Source organism: Gymnoscopelus microlampas (assembly GCF_963454915.1).
Source record: "Gymnoscopelus microlampas genome assembly, chromosome: 6".
Classification (NCBI taxonomy): domain Eukaryota; kingdom Metazoa; phylum Chordata; class Actinopteri; order Myctophiformes; family Myctophidae; genus Gymnoscopelus; species Gymnoscopelus microlampas.
The window spans coordinates 33,671,768-33,688,655 of NC_139943.1; the positions used below are offsets into that span (position 1 = coordinate 33,671,768).

Below are 16,888 nucleotides of genomic sequence, written 5' to 3' on the forward strand. Positions count from 1 at the left end.
TAGTCAAGTAAAGGTACTTTGTTACTGTCCCACCACAGGTAAGACCCCGCCACGAAACGGGACGCAGAGCAAACAACAGGGTGCAGCAGGCGTGGCGGTACAGAGGGCAGCCAGCAGGGCGGTGCAAGTGAGACTCCCACAAAAAGGCAGCAGGAGAGGGGAGCAGCAGCAGCAGACGCCGGAGAGAGAGGCTGCTGATGCGCCCAGCAGAGAAGGGTACCCTCAGGCCCCCCCACTGCCTCACCACCACAAAGACCCCCCGCCACGTCCTCCTCCTCCTCCTCCCCGTCTTCCCGCCGCCGTCTCCCCTCTGGAGCTGAACTCCACGGACAACGGCCCGCCGGCGGCGGTCGCTGCCGAAACGCGCGTCACCTCTTACCTCAGGACTTCCGAGATCATCACGGAATCCCAGCAGCAGCCCGAGGCGGACGCTGCCGCCGCCGCCAACGCCAACCCCTCGGACCCCCGTGCAGGCCGGGAGGCGCCCCCCGACACGGACCGCTCCAACCCCTCGGACCCCGAGCGTGAACCAGAGCCAGAGGAGGGGGGCATGTCGGACTACAGCTATGAGGAGGTGGGGTGCTGTAATGACACTGGGACCGTGCATTATTATTCTGCATAGTGTAGGCCAGGGGTGGGCAACTTTGATGATGGAGAGGGCCACTATATTTACACACCCACTCACGCCATTCTATGTCACACAAAAGTGTGACATAGAATGTCACACAAAAGTGTGACATAGAATGTCACTCAAAAGTGTGACATAGAATGTCACTCAAAACGCGTCGCGCTGCGACGCGTTTTGAGCTTGTAGATCGGCTATTTTTGCTATTTTTGAATTGGTATCCTGATTTTTGTTGGTGCTATTTTTGAATTGGAATCCTGAAATGTAACATTTCTATTTCATTTCAAATGCATTTAGTTATACTAATGTTAACTTTATGAATTTAAATACAAATACATTGGACATAAAAAAAGACAATATCATTTTAATACAAGTCATTAAGTTATAGACTGAAGTAATTAAAGCGGGTCATGTTTGCAATTGTAACAGCTGAAATCAATATATCGGTATTCCGACATTAACCTGAGGGCCGCATTAAGTGAAGGTGGGGGCCGCATGGGGCCCCCGGCCCGCCAGTTGCCCATGTATGGTGTAGGCTATGTGTACATTATATGTGATAAATACTGTTGTACACTATTGTTCATTATTGTTCATCTGGTGACTGCATGTCTCCTCCTTTACGCGATCAATAAAGGTCTCTTCTCTCTTATCTAAGGTGGAGGCCAGACCGGGCTGGGCGGAGGAGAGCATCAACTGGCAGCGCACGTTCTCCGTCAACCCCATGGACTTTGAGCTGCTGCGCTCCGACTGGAACGACCTGCGCTGCAACGTGTCCGGCAACCTGCAGCTGGCCGAGAGCGAGGTGGTGGACGTCCTGGCTCAGTACATGGAGAAGCTCAACGAACGCAACGGCGGGTGAGAAGAGACACTGCTGGAAGAAATACTGTATTCCCATTCATTCTTTTTTTACCCTCTCAATCCGGGAACGCATCTGTGTCGTTTTTTGATTTTAATCATACTTTGGGCTATTCAAAAATAGCGGATATACAAGCTCATAGCGCGGCACCGAGGGCCGCGCTACGAGCTTGTAGATCTGCTATTTTTGAAAAACAATCCCGTAAATGTGTGCTCTGTGTGTACTCTTTGAATATATGCTAAAGAAAATTAAGTGAACATCATCGAAAGAAGAATCTTTGTTCCCGGGGGGAATATATATTTTAAAAAATATATATATATTCAAAGATTTGCACAAATTTTCACGATAAAAAATAATAGCAGATCTACAAGCTCATAGCGCGGCACTCGGTGAAAACGCGTTCGAGAATCAGTGCCTTAAAGCAACATCCGACAATAAAGTATTGACTTGACCTGCCCCAGTCGCTTATATTGGGCTTGTTTTCATAGACGTGGTTGCATGTTTCTCTCGCAAAATCTGGCAACCCTGGTTGGGGAAACACCGATGTAAAGTCAAGAAGTATCATTTTAGGGAGAACACAGCTGGTCATGGCCGGGTGCATCACCCTGCCCTGCTTGTGCTCCTGTGTCTCATAGCTCTCTGTGCTGATTAGCATTCTGCTGCAGTGATGTAACTTACAACACCAGCCCCGCTGCGTTGCATTTGCATAAAGTTGCTCGTTGGCCATCAGCCTTTCTCTCTGGTCTTTTATTCATTTCATTTTTTCCCTCCCAATAATAATGCATCATGTCCCCGCTCCACTGAGTCACCAGATATAATGAATGGCGGTGTTTTTTGCCGCGGTGTGTTTCACAGCAGTACACCTACGTACACAAGTTAAACGAGTCTCTGCTGTACAGGAACACATTGACAGAGTGAGAGGTTTATGTAATCAGTCTCATATTTCTGTCCTTTGAAATTCACAGCATTTCTCACAGTGTGCACAACGTGTCTCCTATTTTCGCCGTATCAACTTAAAGGGATCGTTCACCCCCAAAATGACTTTTTTTTCCTATCGATTACTCACCCCGTGGAGACTTGAATTCATGGAGATTTTTCGTTTTTTTGCCAATAATTTGACTGGCGGCGGCTCCAGTAGCAGACTCGAAGTGTCTCCTACCGGAGACATTAGCATCTTTCCGCTGGTCATCAAATTATTGGCTTAGGAATGCGCCAAAAACAAAAAAATCTCCATGAATTCAAGGCTTCATGGGGTGTGTTTTGGGTGAACTATCCCTTTTAAGCCCTGTATTCTTAATCGCACAAACAGCAGATCTACAGTATAAGCTGATGACGTGTAGGGATTGCATATAGCGATACGATGCATTGTGGGCTTGTACGGGAGATCTGCTTGTTGGCTATTTTTGAAAAATGTATGGCGGTGTGCAGTGGTGTAAAGTACATTTACTCAAGTACTGCACTTAAGTAAAATGTTGAGGTATTTTTTGGGGTATTTCCAATTTTCTGTACGCGTCACATCACAACGCGTCACAACGCGTCACATCGCAACGCGCTGTGTGCTTGTAGATTTGCTATTTTCAAACATTTTAGTACTTTTACTTTTGGTACTTTAAGTATATTTTGATGCCAATACTTTTGTACTTTTACTCACGTAACATTTTGAACACAGGCCTTTTGAACGCGGGCCTTTTACTTGTAACAGAGTATTTCTATATTGTGGTGTTGCTACTTTTACTTACTTTACTTTAGTAAAATATCTTCTTCCACCACTGGCGATGCGTGCGTAACCTCCTATCTCCATGGTGTCCCCAGCATCTACACCCTGCTGCGCATCATCAACGTGGAGAAGCGCCGCGACTCGGCCCGCGGCAACCGCTACCTGGTGGAGCTGGAGCTGATGGAGCGCGGCCGCAGCGTGGTGCGTCTCTCCGAGTACATCTACCTGCTGCTCCACCGCGGCCGGGCGGGCGAGGAGAGCCCCGAGAACACGGACTCGGCCCCGGCGGGCGGCGGCGGCTTCTTTTCTCCGCCGCTGCCGGCGTCGGTCCCCTCGGCGGCTTCCTCCAGCCTCACCACCCCGCCTCCTCTCCCCTCCACCAGGCCCCCGCTGGGCCACCTACTGCAGGGGCCCGCCGGACTGGGCCTGGGGGGGGCCGCCGGCGCCACTCCCTGGGGCACGGCCTACGCCAAGCCCCTGCTCTGCCAGCCCGTCATGCTGCAGTGGAGGAGAGACGTCATGGTGCACTTTGTGGTGCCAGGTGAGCTCACCAGGGAATGTCATGGGATCCTGACTGGATGCTTTATCATTGCTGTCGGGCAGAAACCTCTTGTCCATATTTTGACTTATTGTGTTTTTTTTTTAAATTAATGCCCTACTTTATCATACTACAGCATCACACGAAAGCATCAAAAGTAGCAGATCCACAACGCGACGCGTTTTGAAGTGAACACTGAGTATTTTACTGTCCTGCCTATTATGTTAAAGGGACTACACCATGAATTTGAACTTTTCCTTCTTTTTTGTGTGTTTTTGGTCTCCCATACCTCTCTTCTATCTCAAAAAAGACCCCAGTTTGAACACTCAGGCTTTCACAGCATACCTGGGGTTTTCTGTAAATTTACTTTTCCCACACAGAACCAGGAGATAAGATAATATGCATACAAACTGGCTCAATAGCGCCCTGTGCCAAACAGGACAATGTGGTATTGCAGGTGAAAGTGCTTTATAAGCCAGAGAGAAGTTAGTTGGAATGAGTATATCTGAGGCTTGATTTAGGCTCAAACCTTTTGAAAAACGTTTGAGGGACATAAACAATATGATATTAAATATATATATATTTTTTTAAATTCATGGTGTAGATCCTTTAAGTTTTTTGACTCAGCGTGTTACAGTAAGTGACCCTATATGGACTATGGGACATAATGGAAAAATGCTCACTTTGTTTTTGTGCGTTTGCCTTTGCTGTCTCTGTGCTGCAGTGAAGAACCAGGCTCGCTGGGTGCAGCAGTTCATCTCTGACATGGAGGACCTTCATCACCAGACCAAGGACGACAACTTCAGCATCATCATCGTCGACTTCGAGAGCGAAGACATGGACGTGGAGCAGGCGCTCAGGGAGAGCACGGTGCCCAGGTGTGTGTGTGTGTGTGTGTGTGTGTGTGTGTGTGTGTGTGTGTGTGTGTGTGTGTGCGCTCACTCACACTCTCACACTTACTCTCACTCTCACTCTCACTCACACTCTCTCTCTCAAATAGTCCATGCCAGACCCATAGAGAGAGAGAGTTCTGACACTAGCGTTCACTTCTTCGGGCCAGGTCTTCTACACAGCCGTCTATTGGCGAATAGTGCCAAAGCCCTAAACCGGAAGTTCATGGAAGGCATTGAGTTAGTCTACGGCTCCTTGTAACTATTTTCAGCTTACATGAACCACGTGAGCGGTGCTGTTTCTGCCCCCTCATTGGTGCAAACTGATTCATGTGTCCCATTACTAACAAGGAGCCATACATTGGGTCAATGCTGATAGTACTATAAAGTGAAACAATGGCCACATTGTGTCTATATGCTTATTCATACACACACACACACACACACACACACACACACACACACACACACACACACACACACACACACACACACACACACACACACACACACACACACACACACACACACACACACACACACACACACACACAGTGACAGGGAATGCTGATAGAAGGAGAATCAATGATACTTTGGTGAACCGTTGTCAGCCCTTACGATTTATGACAACAGCATAACATGGTAAAATATTCCTGTCACTGGACTGCCTCCCAGTAAACATTTACTGTATGTGTGTGTTGGCAGATATGAGTATCTCAGGAGAGAGGGGAATTTTGAACGCTCAGCAGGACTACAGATCGGCGTGGATACTATTGAGGTATCACTCACACACACACACACACACACACACACACACACACACGTTTTGCATTGCATAAAGCCGAGAATATCCGATCTACAAGCTTGCCGATCTGCTTTTTTTGGTGTGTGACAAGTATAATTCAGACATAACTCTTAACCAAACCTCTGAATGCCTAAACCTAACCTTAACCCTGAACCTGAAGTCTATACATCTTTTCTTTGTTTTGGCCATAAAACAACCATTTCTCTTGTGAGAGGACCAGTAGTAATACAAGCGCGTGTGCGCACACACACACACACACACACACACACACACACACACACACACACACACACACACACACACACACACACACACACACACACACACACACACACACACACACACACACACACACACACACACACACAAAAAAAAACAACAACAACAACAACAACAGTGGAGTGGCAGGGGAAGGTGACTGGCTGCAGGTTGATCAGTCAGTCACATTGACCAGATGACCTTTGTGTGTCAGGACGGGGCAGATGGAAAGAACACTCGTGCATTATTCATCGGTGCAGGGGGCCTCTGTGCCTCATGCGGTGAAACCCAGTCTTGTCCCCGGACCCCCCTGCTTCCCCTCGTGCCCCCTCCCAACGGGCTGGCTGGAGACTGGCACACAATTAGCATGTGTAGCATCTGTAGCTTTCCTCTGTACAGTATTTACTATAATGTCAAAGCTGCCACATACATAAAACCCACAGTGTCACATACCACAAGAATTTAAGCCATTAGGACCGGGAAAGCATCAAATCTTTGCTTCTGGGGATTCTACAAAATGTCTTTTTAATCCTAACAGTTTTTTGAAAATTATGTGTTGCAAAAATCTGTGGTTCTCAAACGTTTTCATGTCAAGGGCCCCCAAAATATGTATTTTATCAAAATATGTTGTTCCAGGGACCCCCCAGAAGCAAAGATTTGAGTTAAAAATGTACAAAATGAGCTTGTAGATCTGCTATTTTAGAAAAATAGCAGATACTTTGGGGTATTTTTGAATAGCCCAAATATAAAATAATGGTTAAAGTGGTTACACAGATGCGCTACCGGTTTTAACGGGTTAAGCATTTATCAGCATGTGTTCTAGTTCCAAATGTATTTGTTTATCCTGTATCCGGTATGATTCATTGGTATCCTGACCTGAGAATGAATTTTCTATTTCGTCGTCTCTGTCGGGTGGAAACCTCATAATTATGTCCAAAACTGATACTTTTCAGTATTCAAATTGAAAAACAGCACAAGTTGCAGATCTACAAGCTCAAGCTTCGAGCTAGCAGATCTGCTACTTTTGATGCTTTTGTGTGACGCTGTAGTTAGTATGATCAAGTAGGGCGTTAATTACGAAAAACACAAAACGTTAACATATGGAGATAAGAGGTTTCTGCCCGACAGCAACGAGACACTGGTTACTGAAGAAACACTCTATATAGCAATGATTGCTTGCAGCACCTTTAACACTGAGGACTTTGCTGTGTATGATGGCTTCGTTGTGTGTGTGTGCGTGTGTGTGTGTGTGTGTGTGTGTGTGTGTGTGTGTGTGTGTGTGTGTGTGTGTGTGTGTGTGTGTGTGTGTGTGTGTGTGTGTGTGTGTGTGTGTGTGTGTGTGTGTGTGTGTGTGTGCGTGCGTGCACGTGCATGCAGTGTGCGGACGGACAGTGAGCTGTCAGTTTATTGTCAGTGCCGTCAGGGTTAGGATGACACGGCTGACACTCATGTCAGAATGACCGGGGGGACTGATGGAATAGAGGGAGGCGAGCGTGACGCTGAGCCCCATAGACGTCTCGTCTTCTATAAGAGCTCAAATCCCCATCGGGCGCACGCAGACGTTGTACTAAACAAACCCACGAACGGAAATACATGTGTGGATATACGCACACAAAATACAGGATCTTTGTAAGAGAATTGATAAAAAAAGAGTTTTCAGTCATTTCATCTACTGTATTAAGAGGATAATAGAAAACACAGTATTGTAAAAAAAAAAAGATATAATAATAAGGGAAGAAAATACTAGATTTGTGTTAGAGAAATAATGAAACGTTTGTCTGGAGAATAATTTTGTGTTTAAAAAATTGTGAAAAATCATACCGTGAACCTAGTATCGTGATTGGAATCGTATCGTGAGTTGAGTGAATCGTTACATGCCTATTTGGTCGTAAATGTTTTCGTTGTTGTTTCGTGTTGTGTCGTGCAGGACAGCCACAGCATCGTGTTCCTGTGCGACCTGCACATCCACTTCCCCTTCAACATCCTGGAGAGCATCAGGAAGCACTGTGTGGAGGGACGGCTGGCCTTCGCCCCCATCGTCATGAGACTGGGCTGCGGCAGCTCCCCGCTGGAGCCCGATGGTAACGTGTGGTGGAATGCAACGCATCTACAGTAGTTGTTCTCAAACTTTTGTCATGTCAAGGACCCCCAATTGTAATATACCTCTTATCTCCATATTTGAACTTTTTGTGTTTTTTCGTAAATTAACGCCCTACTTGATCATACTACAGCATCACACAAAAGCATCAAGAGTAGTAGATCTGCAAGCTCGAAACACGGCACGAAGCGACGTGTTTTGAGCTTGTCGATCTGCTACTTTTGATGCTTTTGAATTAGAATCCTGAAAAGTAACAGTTTTGCACATATGAGGTTTCCGCCCGACATTACAGAGACGGTAGGTATTTTGCCACGGACCCCCATCTGAAAACATTTTGTGCCACAGGGACCCCCTTTACAAAATGTGTGTCTTCTATCTCTCCAGGTTACTGGGAGGTGAATGGCTTTGGTCTGTTTGGAATCTATAAGTCAGACTTTGACAAGATCGGAGGAATGAACACGGAGGAGTTCAAGGATCGCTGGGGCGGGGAGGACTGGGAGCTGCTGGATAGGTAAACCACGGAGGTTTCTCCACCCGAGAGATGATGATATGACAGTGTACCACCCATTCTAAACACTCAGTTGGTGCTTTCCTTTCAATTCATTTGGACTACAAATACTATAGCATAAACCTAATGCATGTGCCAGCATCATGTGTCCCACTGACTGACGGTGGATATTTCTCCTTTGTGTTGTCAGTGCTGCCATCTAGAGGCTGAAATATGCACACTGCTGCACCTTCTTGCCACACCTAAAGAAACGCAACATCAGAATGACTTCGACAGTGACAGTGACTCATTCTATAAGCCCCCTGATACCTACCCCACCCTCCCAACTTTGGTTTCTTATAAGGCTGCCTTTTAACTCTGTTTTTCCTCTCCTCCTTCGTCCTCTAGGGTACTACAGAACGGCCTGGAGGTGGAGAGGCTACGCCTGAGGAACTTCTTCCATTACTACCACTCCAAACGAGGCATGTGGAACGCCCAGAACAAGAAGACGCCCAAAGGATAATGCCTTCTGCCTGGGCAACGCGTCACTTGGGGGGGGACCCTATAACCTCCTAATGCACATCCACCGTGTGTGTGTGTGTGTGTGCGTGAGAGAGAGAGACCTGACACAGCAGGCCAGGTCACTCACTGCCTGACCCTGCCTGTCTTTTTGGAACTAGGCCCCCACCGCCTGTAAAGGGATGCCTCATTTTCTCCAAGGCTGGGGGGGGGGGGCACTTTGTGTTTGTTTGTACGACAAACGTAAACAAGTCCAAAACCAGAACTTTTGGAGTCTCTGCCATTTTTACACAGATAAACTGGAGTGGTCGTCTTGGCCTCACCGACTGACCTACAGTACGAGGAGAGACGTGAAAAGAGTTGCTATAGCTTCTCTGTCTGTCTTGACATTTTCGGTGCAATGTTTTCAAATAGACTGGAAAAGCAGCTGTTTTGTGTGTGTGTGTGTGTGTGGTGTGCGCTCGTGTGTGGCGTGCCCAGCGTGTGTGTGTGCTGTTTGTAATGACATGAAGGAAGCACCTTTTTCTAACAAGGAGCTGTGAAGACAACCTAAGATTCTTTTTCTAACATGCCCTTACTTGGCCGGTGTGTCGGCATGTCAATTTGGGAACAAAACCGTTTTACCCTATTCAGAATATTGTGACGTTTCGCGCACTGAGCTGGTATCGAATCCCGTTCTCCAGCTCGGCGGACCGGTAGGTAACAAGCAACGCCAAGAGAGCTAGCTCCCTTGGAGGAGCAAGTTACGGCCGGGTCTTTTGCGGGGTCGCTACACTATACACAAGTGTAGGTTTGGGGTCGGGTTTAGGGTAAGAGGATATGGAATGGATGTAAGTCAAAGCAAATGTCCCCAAAAGGTTGCAAAACCAGTGTGTGTGTGTGTGTGTGTGTGTGTGTGTGTGTGTGTGTGTGTGTGTGTCCCATGTTGATCCCATAGATTCAGAGACGTGTGGGAAGGAGAAGGTCTGTGTCTTTGTGGTAAACAGTGTTTCTCAGTAGTTTCTAATCATCTCTGACCTGCTGTAACACGGCTAAGTTGTTGAAGTTCTGCTGACGTCATGAGCCCCCCAGAGAAAGACGCCACCTCGGGGTCCGTGATGATGTCGCCACCATGAGCGCTTTTCCCAGATACACAGCTAACTAGTTCATGTTTCTCCCTCTCGTGTCTCTCTCTCTCTCTCTCTCTCTCTCTCTCTCTCTCTCTCTCTCTCTCCCCCCCCTCCCTCTCTCTCTCTCTCTCTCTCTCCCCCCTCCCTCTCTCTCTCTCTCTCTCTGGCTCCCTCTCTCTTTCACTTATAAGCGTTTCATCTTTCTATCTCTATCTAAAAAGAAAAGCCTTATCCTTCTCAGTGTCATCCAAATGTGCGTGTTTGAGTATGTGTTGAAACACTGTCGATAGCCATCGCTGCTGGTTCCTAAATAGGAGGTTTTATGTACCGTGCCCAATGTTCAGGCTGTAGCTGTTTATGACCTGATGGGTTGTATTTAATTAACTGCAGGCTAATTCTGATGTCTAGAGATGTGGCTATTTAAATAGAAAGAAAAGAAAATGTAATCCGTGGGGCCATTTAGACTAGGATATGAATGCGGAAGTGCACTAAAATGGGGGGGGAGGGGATATACAGACACTGTATTGGCAAACAGTTTACACCCACTTCTCTACTGATGCTCCATTGTGCTCCGTTCCCTTCAGACCTCATCTAGTCAACTGGAACATACTAATAACTGGAATAGGAGGGGGGTGGTGGGCTGGGACATACTAATAACTGGAATGGGGGGGGGGGGGCTGGAACATACTAATAACTGGAATAGGAGGGGGTGATGGGCTGGAACATACTAATAACTGGAATGGGGGGGGCTGGAACATGCTAATAACTGGAATAGGAGGAGGGGGGGGTGGGCTGGGGAGGCCTTCACGAGTTTCCTTTGAATGTTCTCGCCATTGTTTTAAGCCAGCGATTCTCAACCTGTGGGCCCCAACCTGTGGGCCCTGGCCACTTGAAGATTTTATAGGTGCCGTGTTAAGTGGTCAGATGGGTGGGCCACAAACGCTTTTGAGATTTTCAAGCGGGCCCTGATCCAGAAAAGGTTGGGAGCCGCTGTTTTAAGCTTATACTGAGCTGGGTATTGCTTTTTTCCGAGGAATATAGTAGTTGCAGGGTCACAGGTTCACACAAGGATACGAACAAGAGAAATCTGGGCTAACTGCACACTCTGCGTTTGGAAGCTTTGCAGAGAAGCTCGAGTTTATGTACGAGGGGGGGGTAGGCATGGCTTTTTTCCACAAATGTGTGCCTTTTTATCAGGGTTCGGTTACAGGCAGTTTTTTTTTTAAAGCTATGCTGATGACAGGAGGAGAGGGCAGGAACACACGGAAATATGAGATTATTAATCAGCAGGTTGTCATGTCACTGTACATTTAGATATTCATGTTCGTGGGAAAACAAAACAAAAACACAACAACAACAACAACAGCAGCAGCGACATCTCCACTGGATATTTGTTGCATTTCTCTCAGAAGGATCCCCGCGGGTGGAGGGATACATGGACTCCACCATCATTCACTGCCGGCCCCCTGGACCGGTCACTTTTAAGGGATTTTGAGGAGGCTTATCGTGGCTGTCAGGGTGGGCCTGTGCTGTTAGAGATAAAGATGAGACACAGGCAGAGGTGTGGGGGGAGGGGGAGGGGGACTAGAAGGTGTGATGGAGGTCTGCTGGCAGCTGCAAGAAAAGACCCCCGCAGGACCACCATGTGTTGCCATTAGGTTGGCTAGAGGCCAAGGATTCTCCAATGGCCTCTGTTTACTTAACACGTTACCGCTAGCTGGGAGGTGAATGGATTTCTCGCTCTTATTCTGGAAACTTACACTGTAAAGAAATGTGTCAATTTAAAGCCAGAGAGTGTACAAAGGTAAACCAAATGGACCCGTACGGGTCCATTTGGTTTACATTTGTGCACTCTCTGGGTTACAAATGGATAAATTAAGACTGAAAGTGTACAAATGGGCCCGTAGTGGTCCGTTTTCCAAATGAACACTCAACATTTTTGCTGTGTATATTTGGATGGACTATATTAAGCCGGACGTAATATGGATGAAAGCTAATGATCAGCTATTGACTACATGATTGTTCAAAAAGCCCCCCCGAGACCCTATCCTCGCCTCTACAAAGGAAGCGGTCTATATACTGTATTTCATTTAACGTTGACATGATGGGACTATTTAAAGATAAGAGAAACACATCACAATATAAGGACATATATAAATAAATAATACAAAAAGACATAAAAATGAAAAACAGGAATATACATTCCAAAGTAATTTCTGTGAAATTGTTTTGTAGAGAGAGAAGAAGAAGAAGAAAAAAAAGGTTTTAAGAATGTATTGTTCTTTTATTTTACATTCTTTATGTTTGTTTTGTTTGGGAGATTTTTTTTTTGGCGAATAAAATTTTATTGCTTATGTCTCAAACATTCTTTGGACGCTTCTATGATCTATTCTTCTCTCTCCTGACTGCTGGCATGCCAATTAATAGTTTATGCGAAACACCTGTCAAAAGATGTCTGTCTTCCACTAAACACATGGAGATAACCTGACGTTCGCATGTTGGCCACATGAGGGAGCTCCTTCTACAGAGAGACATACTGTTACTCACCTTGTATGTGAAAATAATAAGGCTGCTGGAACAGTTTGGTAAGTCACATATTGTTTTTGGTTAAAACAAAACGTTTTTTTGTGTGTGGGAAAAGTTCAAGCTCCATTTTCTGACAGTAGGCTAATCATCTATTAGAGTGGTGCCTAGAGTGGTCAGTAACATGGCTCTTTTGTGTGAACAAAACAGAAAATATATTTGCAGGTGTGTTGCCAATTTCTTCCAATCAGGAGGGAATTCCCATTCATCAGCTTCTATTATAGTGTAGCTAGCCCACAGTTCTGCCAATGTCTTTGTTATCACTTCCAATTTCACTTGTTTATCCTGTATCCTGTATAGGAGTTCTCTCCTAAATGGATCAAATTGGTACCTGAAATAGCATTTTCTGTGTTCTAAAGAGCTGGAGAGACAGGGGGACCCCTGTTACTGAACAAACACAATAACAGTGTTTAGCCTACTATCAGAATATAGAGCTATTTAAAGGTAGGTTATGTGATGTTATCATGTTATTTGGTCAAAACAAGTGTTTTTGTTAAAAGGTTAAAGCACTATATTCTGATAGTATTAATTGCTATAGATAGTGTTTGTTCAGTAACAGGGGTCTCCCTGTCTCTCCAGCTCTTTAGAATCAACAGAAAATACATTTTCAGGTGGGTTATACATTTTCGGGAGAGAGTACCAATTGATCAACTTAATTTTTATAGTGTTCCAGTTCCAATTTTGTCTGCTCATTTCGTTGTTTCATCAAATCCTGTATGAGTTGATCAAACCTCTATTGAGAGGGGACAGACCTAATGTGCAGAGGGCAATTTTTTTGCAATGGCAGATTCGTCTGGAACCAGGCTAGTATCCTGACCTGAAAATACATTTTCTGTTTAAGAGAGCTGGAGAGACATGGAGACTCCTGTCACTGAAAAACCCACTATAGCGATGAGTACTGAGTACTATCAGAATATATAGTTATTTAAGTATAACACTTATTTTAACAAAGGAATATCACTTGCCCCACCTTTAACCCTCATGTAGACGCCCTTTAAATTAGGTGATTTTTATTAGATTTTGGAGAGACAGTCACTCACTACCTCCCCCCAACACGCACGCGCACACACACACGCGCACACACACACACACACACACACACACACACACACACACACACACACACACACACACACACACACCACATCACACAAACTCCCTCAGTGACTCAGGGCATCAGGCTGCAGTGAGTCTGTATGCAAACGTGGTTAATCAGACGGCCATTAACAGCTCAGTATAATTACAGTCAGTGAGGCTACGTGACGGGACATGTTATATGACTTATCCCAGCACATTCTTCTGCTCTCACATAAACTGGCTTTCTCAAGGAAAACACACTATAATGGGATTATGTAGGACAATATATGTATCTTATAGGGCTCAAACAAATCCCCAAAGGAATGGTATGAAAATACATTAGATTCTTAAAGGATTTTTCGAACTGGCTAGAGTTCCCTCGGGGGCCCCACATAGGCTGTGTTACTGCTAGTGACAGGTATATGAAGTCATAAAAGATGGGAAACGGTCTAAAGAAGATCATAACTTGTCTGCTTCTCTCTTTTACTGTGTTAAAACAAACACTCCCCGGGCCTGTTGCAATCATTTACGCACAGTGAGTTTATTCTAAAGTGATTTAATTAACCTAGCAGTGGTCTTATTCATCTCGACTCTGTCGGGTGGAAACCTCATATGTCCAAAACTGTTACTTTTGCAGGATTTGAATCCAAAAGTAGCAAAAGTAGCAGATCTACAAGCTCAAAACGCTTGTAGATCTGCTACTTTTGATGATTTTGTGTGACGCTGTAGTATGAGCAAGTAGGTCGTTGATTTACGAAAAAGCACAAAAAGTTAGAATTTGGAGATAAGAGGTTTCTGCCCGACAGCAACGATATGACATATGACCCATGCAGAGATAAAAAACAAAGCACCATTATTGAACGCCAAAAGTTGGAGGATTGAATGCTAACAGAACTGACGTGCTGCACTAACACATTTAATCATCTGCAGATTGTATTTTGTTTTAAGTTACGTTGTTGAGCTCCCACACACAGTACAAATGCTCAGTTTCAATCCATCCACTTGTAACTCCAGTGGTGGAAGAAGTAATCAGACTCTGTTCCAAGTAAAAGTGCTAAAAGTACTCAAGTTTTTCACAATTTGTCAAAGTTTGTTTGAAAATAGCAGACCTACAAGCTCACAACATGTGACAATGTGATGTGATGTGCTGCGAGCTTGTAGATCTGCTATTTTCGAATGGAGGAAGTATAGCATAGGGCTTAATGATTTACTGTATGTATTTGTAATAATAATCTAAATCTACAAAGTAGCTATTAAGCTTGAGTTTTCAAATAATAGTAGTGGAGTAAAAAGTTGGCTACAATGTTTGCCTCTGAGATGTAGTGGAATATTAAAGTATTGGAAAAACTGACATATACTCAAGTAAAGTAAAAGTACCTAAAAAATGTACAGTACTTGAGTAAATATACTTCCACCACTGTCCCAGAGTGTACACATGGAATCAAATGGACCCATTAGGGTCCATTTGGCTCCATTTGTACACTCTGGGAGTCACATTTGGGACAGAGCGTTTTGTCCTGAGTGTGACTTGGCTTGATGCTTTGCCCTGAGCACTGAGCAGCACGCACTCCAGAGATGATGGAAGTGATGTCAGCACCGCAGCTACACGATGGCCTGGATGAGGCAAGCGCTAACCTCCTGTGATCTCCCCCCCCCTCCACCCTATACCCCGTGTTCCCTCTGATCTCATGAGCTCTGGCTCAGCCTCCACTACAAACCAAACATGGTGGTTAACATCATCATGGCCTTTACAAGAACTCCTGATCCCTCCTGCTCTCCTCTCTCGTATACGGCCCTATACTCACAACAAACTGACTGACTGACTGACTGAAAGGCTTTACAGTAAAAGCAATTATTCATGTCCGGGTATTTTCTGTGTGCGTGCGCGTTCATGATCTGTGACTGAGTGAGTGAGTGAGTGAGTGAGTGAGTGAGGGAATGTCTATCTCCTTCAGCTATTTAGTCATTGTGGCTTTAGCATTGTGTGTGTGTGTGTGTGTGTGTGTGTGTGTGTGTGTGTGTGTGTGTGTGTGTGTGTGTGTGTGTGTGTGTGTGTGTGTGTGTGTGTGTGTGTGTGTGTGTGTGTGTGTGTGTGTGTGTGTGTGTGTGTGTGTGTGTGTGTGTGTGTGTGTTACAGTCATGCTGACTACCAGCACGGTATATTATGTAATGGTGCTGGACTTTGTCCCATTCTGGGGGGTGGGGTGGGGGGGGGGGGGGGGTTGGCACAGTATCGGGGGAGACACGCCCTACCGGTGTGTGAGTGTGGAGTGATTAGAAGCAGGTCATTACACTTTTATGGTTTATTTTCCTCAGCCATGCATGTACTGTATGATGCAACAACTCACCTGAAACAGCAAACAGGCCAAAGAATGGTCCAACTTGGCAGAGGTTTCTAACCACTTAAACCAATTAGACCAGCGGTTGTCCTTTTCATGTCAAGGACCCCCAAATTGATGTGTATTTATTTGGCCATGGACCCCCATCAGAAAATGTTTTGTGCCAGGGACCCCTAGAAGAGAACATTTAGTGTTTAAAAAAAATCTACATTATTAAAAGTTTACCAAACACTTTCAAGATTTTTCAAAAATGCAGTGCATCAGCTGCTGTGAGCTTGTATATCTGCTATGTTTGAAGAGCCAATGTATAAAGCATGGATAAAGTGGTGAAAAGGATTGTGATGCTGTATTAACACATTTTGCTGGGGACCCCCTAGAATCCCCCCAAGAACTCCTGGGGGTCGCCAGACCCCACTTTGAGAACCACTGCTATAGATTGTAAACAGTAAACTGGACTTGAGTTGGCTCTGTACGTGGACCGCTTTTTTTCATCGCCAAAAAATATCCGATCTACAAGCTCACAAAGCACCGCGTTGTGAGCTTGTAGATCTGCTATTTACAGTGAATATTCCCACCCCAGAATAGGGATGCTATTAGGGCTCATGTGGTTTTAAGAGGATTTTCTCACATTATTTGCTACTGGGTTGCTTTCCATTCAGTAGGCTTATCACCCAGCTGCTATGATCACAACGAGAAGAATACAGACAGGCAAACAGACCGGCATGCACCTGGAATCTTTATTACGCGGATTGAGCAAATAAAGAACAGTAGGCTTAGGCTATATTATTATTATTTTTAATAAGTCAAGCCCTTTGTTTAACTTTTCCTTGTAATCCAATGGCCGTATTGAATACAGTTTCATTGAAAGGGCCACTGCCCACTACACTGCCGTACATCATTACTAAGGGTCAATGGGTCAGGGGTACAATGCTCTGATGAAGGCTCTGGTCCGAAACGCCTAAGCGTTAACTTTATTGGTGTGTGCCA

At 45.3% G+C, this 16,888-nt stretch overlaps 1 protein-coding gene across 1 annotated transcript in view; it reads left to right on the forward strand.

The window, feature by feature from the left end:
• b4galnt4a (beta-1,4-N-acetyl-galactosaminyl transferase 4a) overlaps positions 1 to 9,372 on the forward strand; it is a 331,744-nt gene extending 322,372 nt beyond the window's left edge. The window contains exons 19-26 of the mRNA XM_084059091.1: positions 39 to 574; positions 1,281 to 1,480; positions 3,294 to 3,739; positions 4,461 to 4,614; positions 5,332 to 5,404; positions 7,617 to 7,770; positions 8,172 to 8,298; positions 8,683 to 9,372. Of these exons, the coding sequence (XP_083915217.1) occupies positions 39 to 574; positions 1,281 to 1,480; positions 3,294 to 3,739; positions 4,461 to 4,614; positions 5,332 to 5,404; positions 7,617 to 7,770; positions 8,172 to 8,298; positions 8,683 to 8,797 (1,805 nt within the window). The 3' untranslated portion in view covers positions 8,798 to 9,372. The remainder of the gene's footprint in view (positions 1 to 38; positions 575 to 1,280; positions 1,481 to 3,293; positions 3,740 to 4,460; positions 4,615 to 5,331; positions 5,405 to 7,616; positions 7,771 to 8,171; positions 8,299 to 8,682) is intronic.
• The last annotated feature ends 7,516 nt before the right edge of the window (positions 9,373 to 16,888 follow it).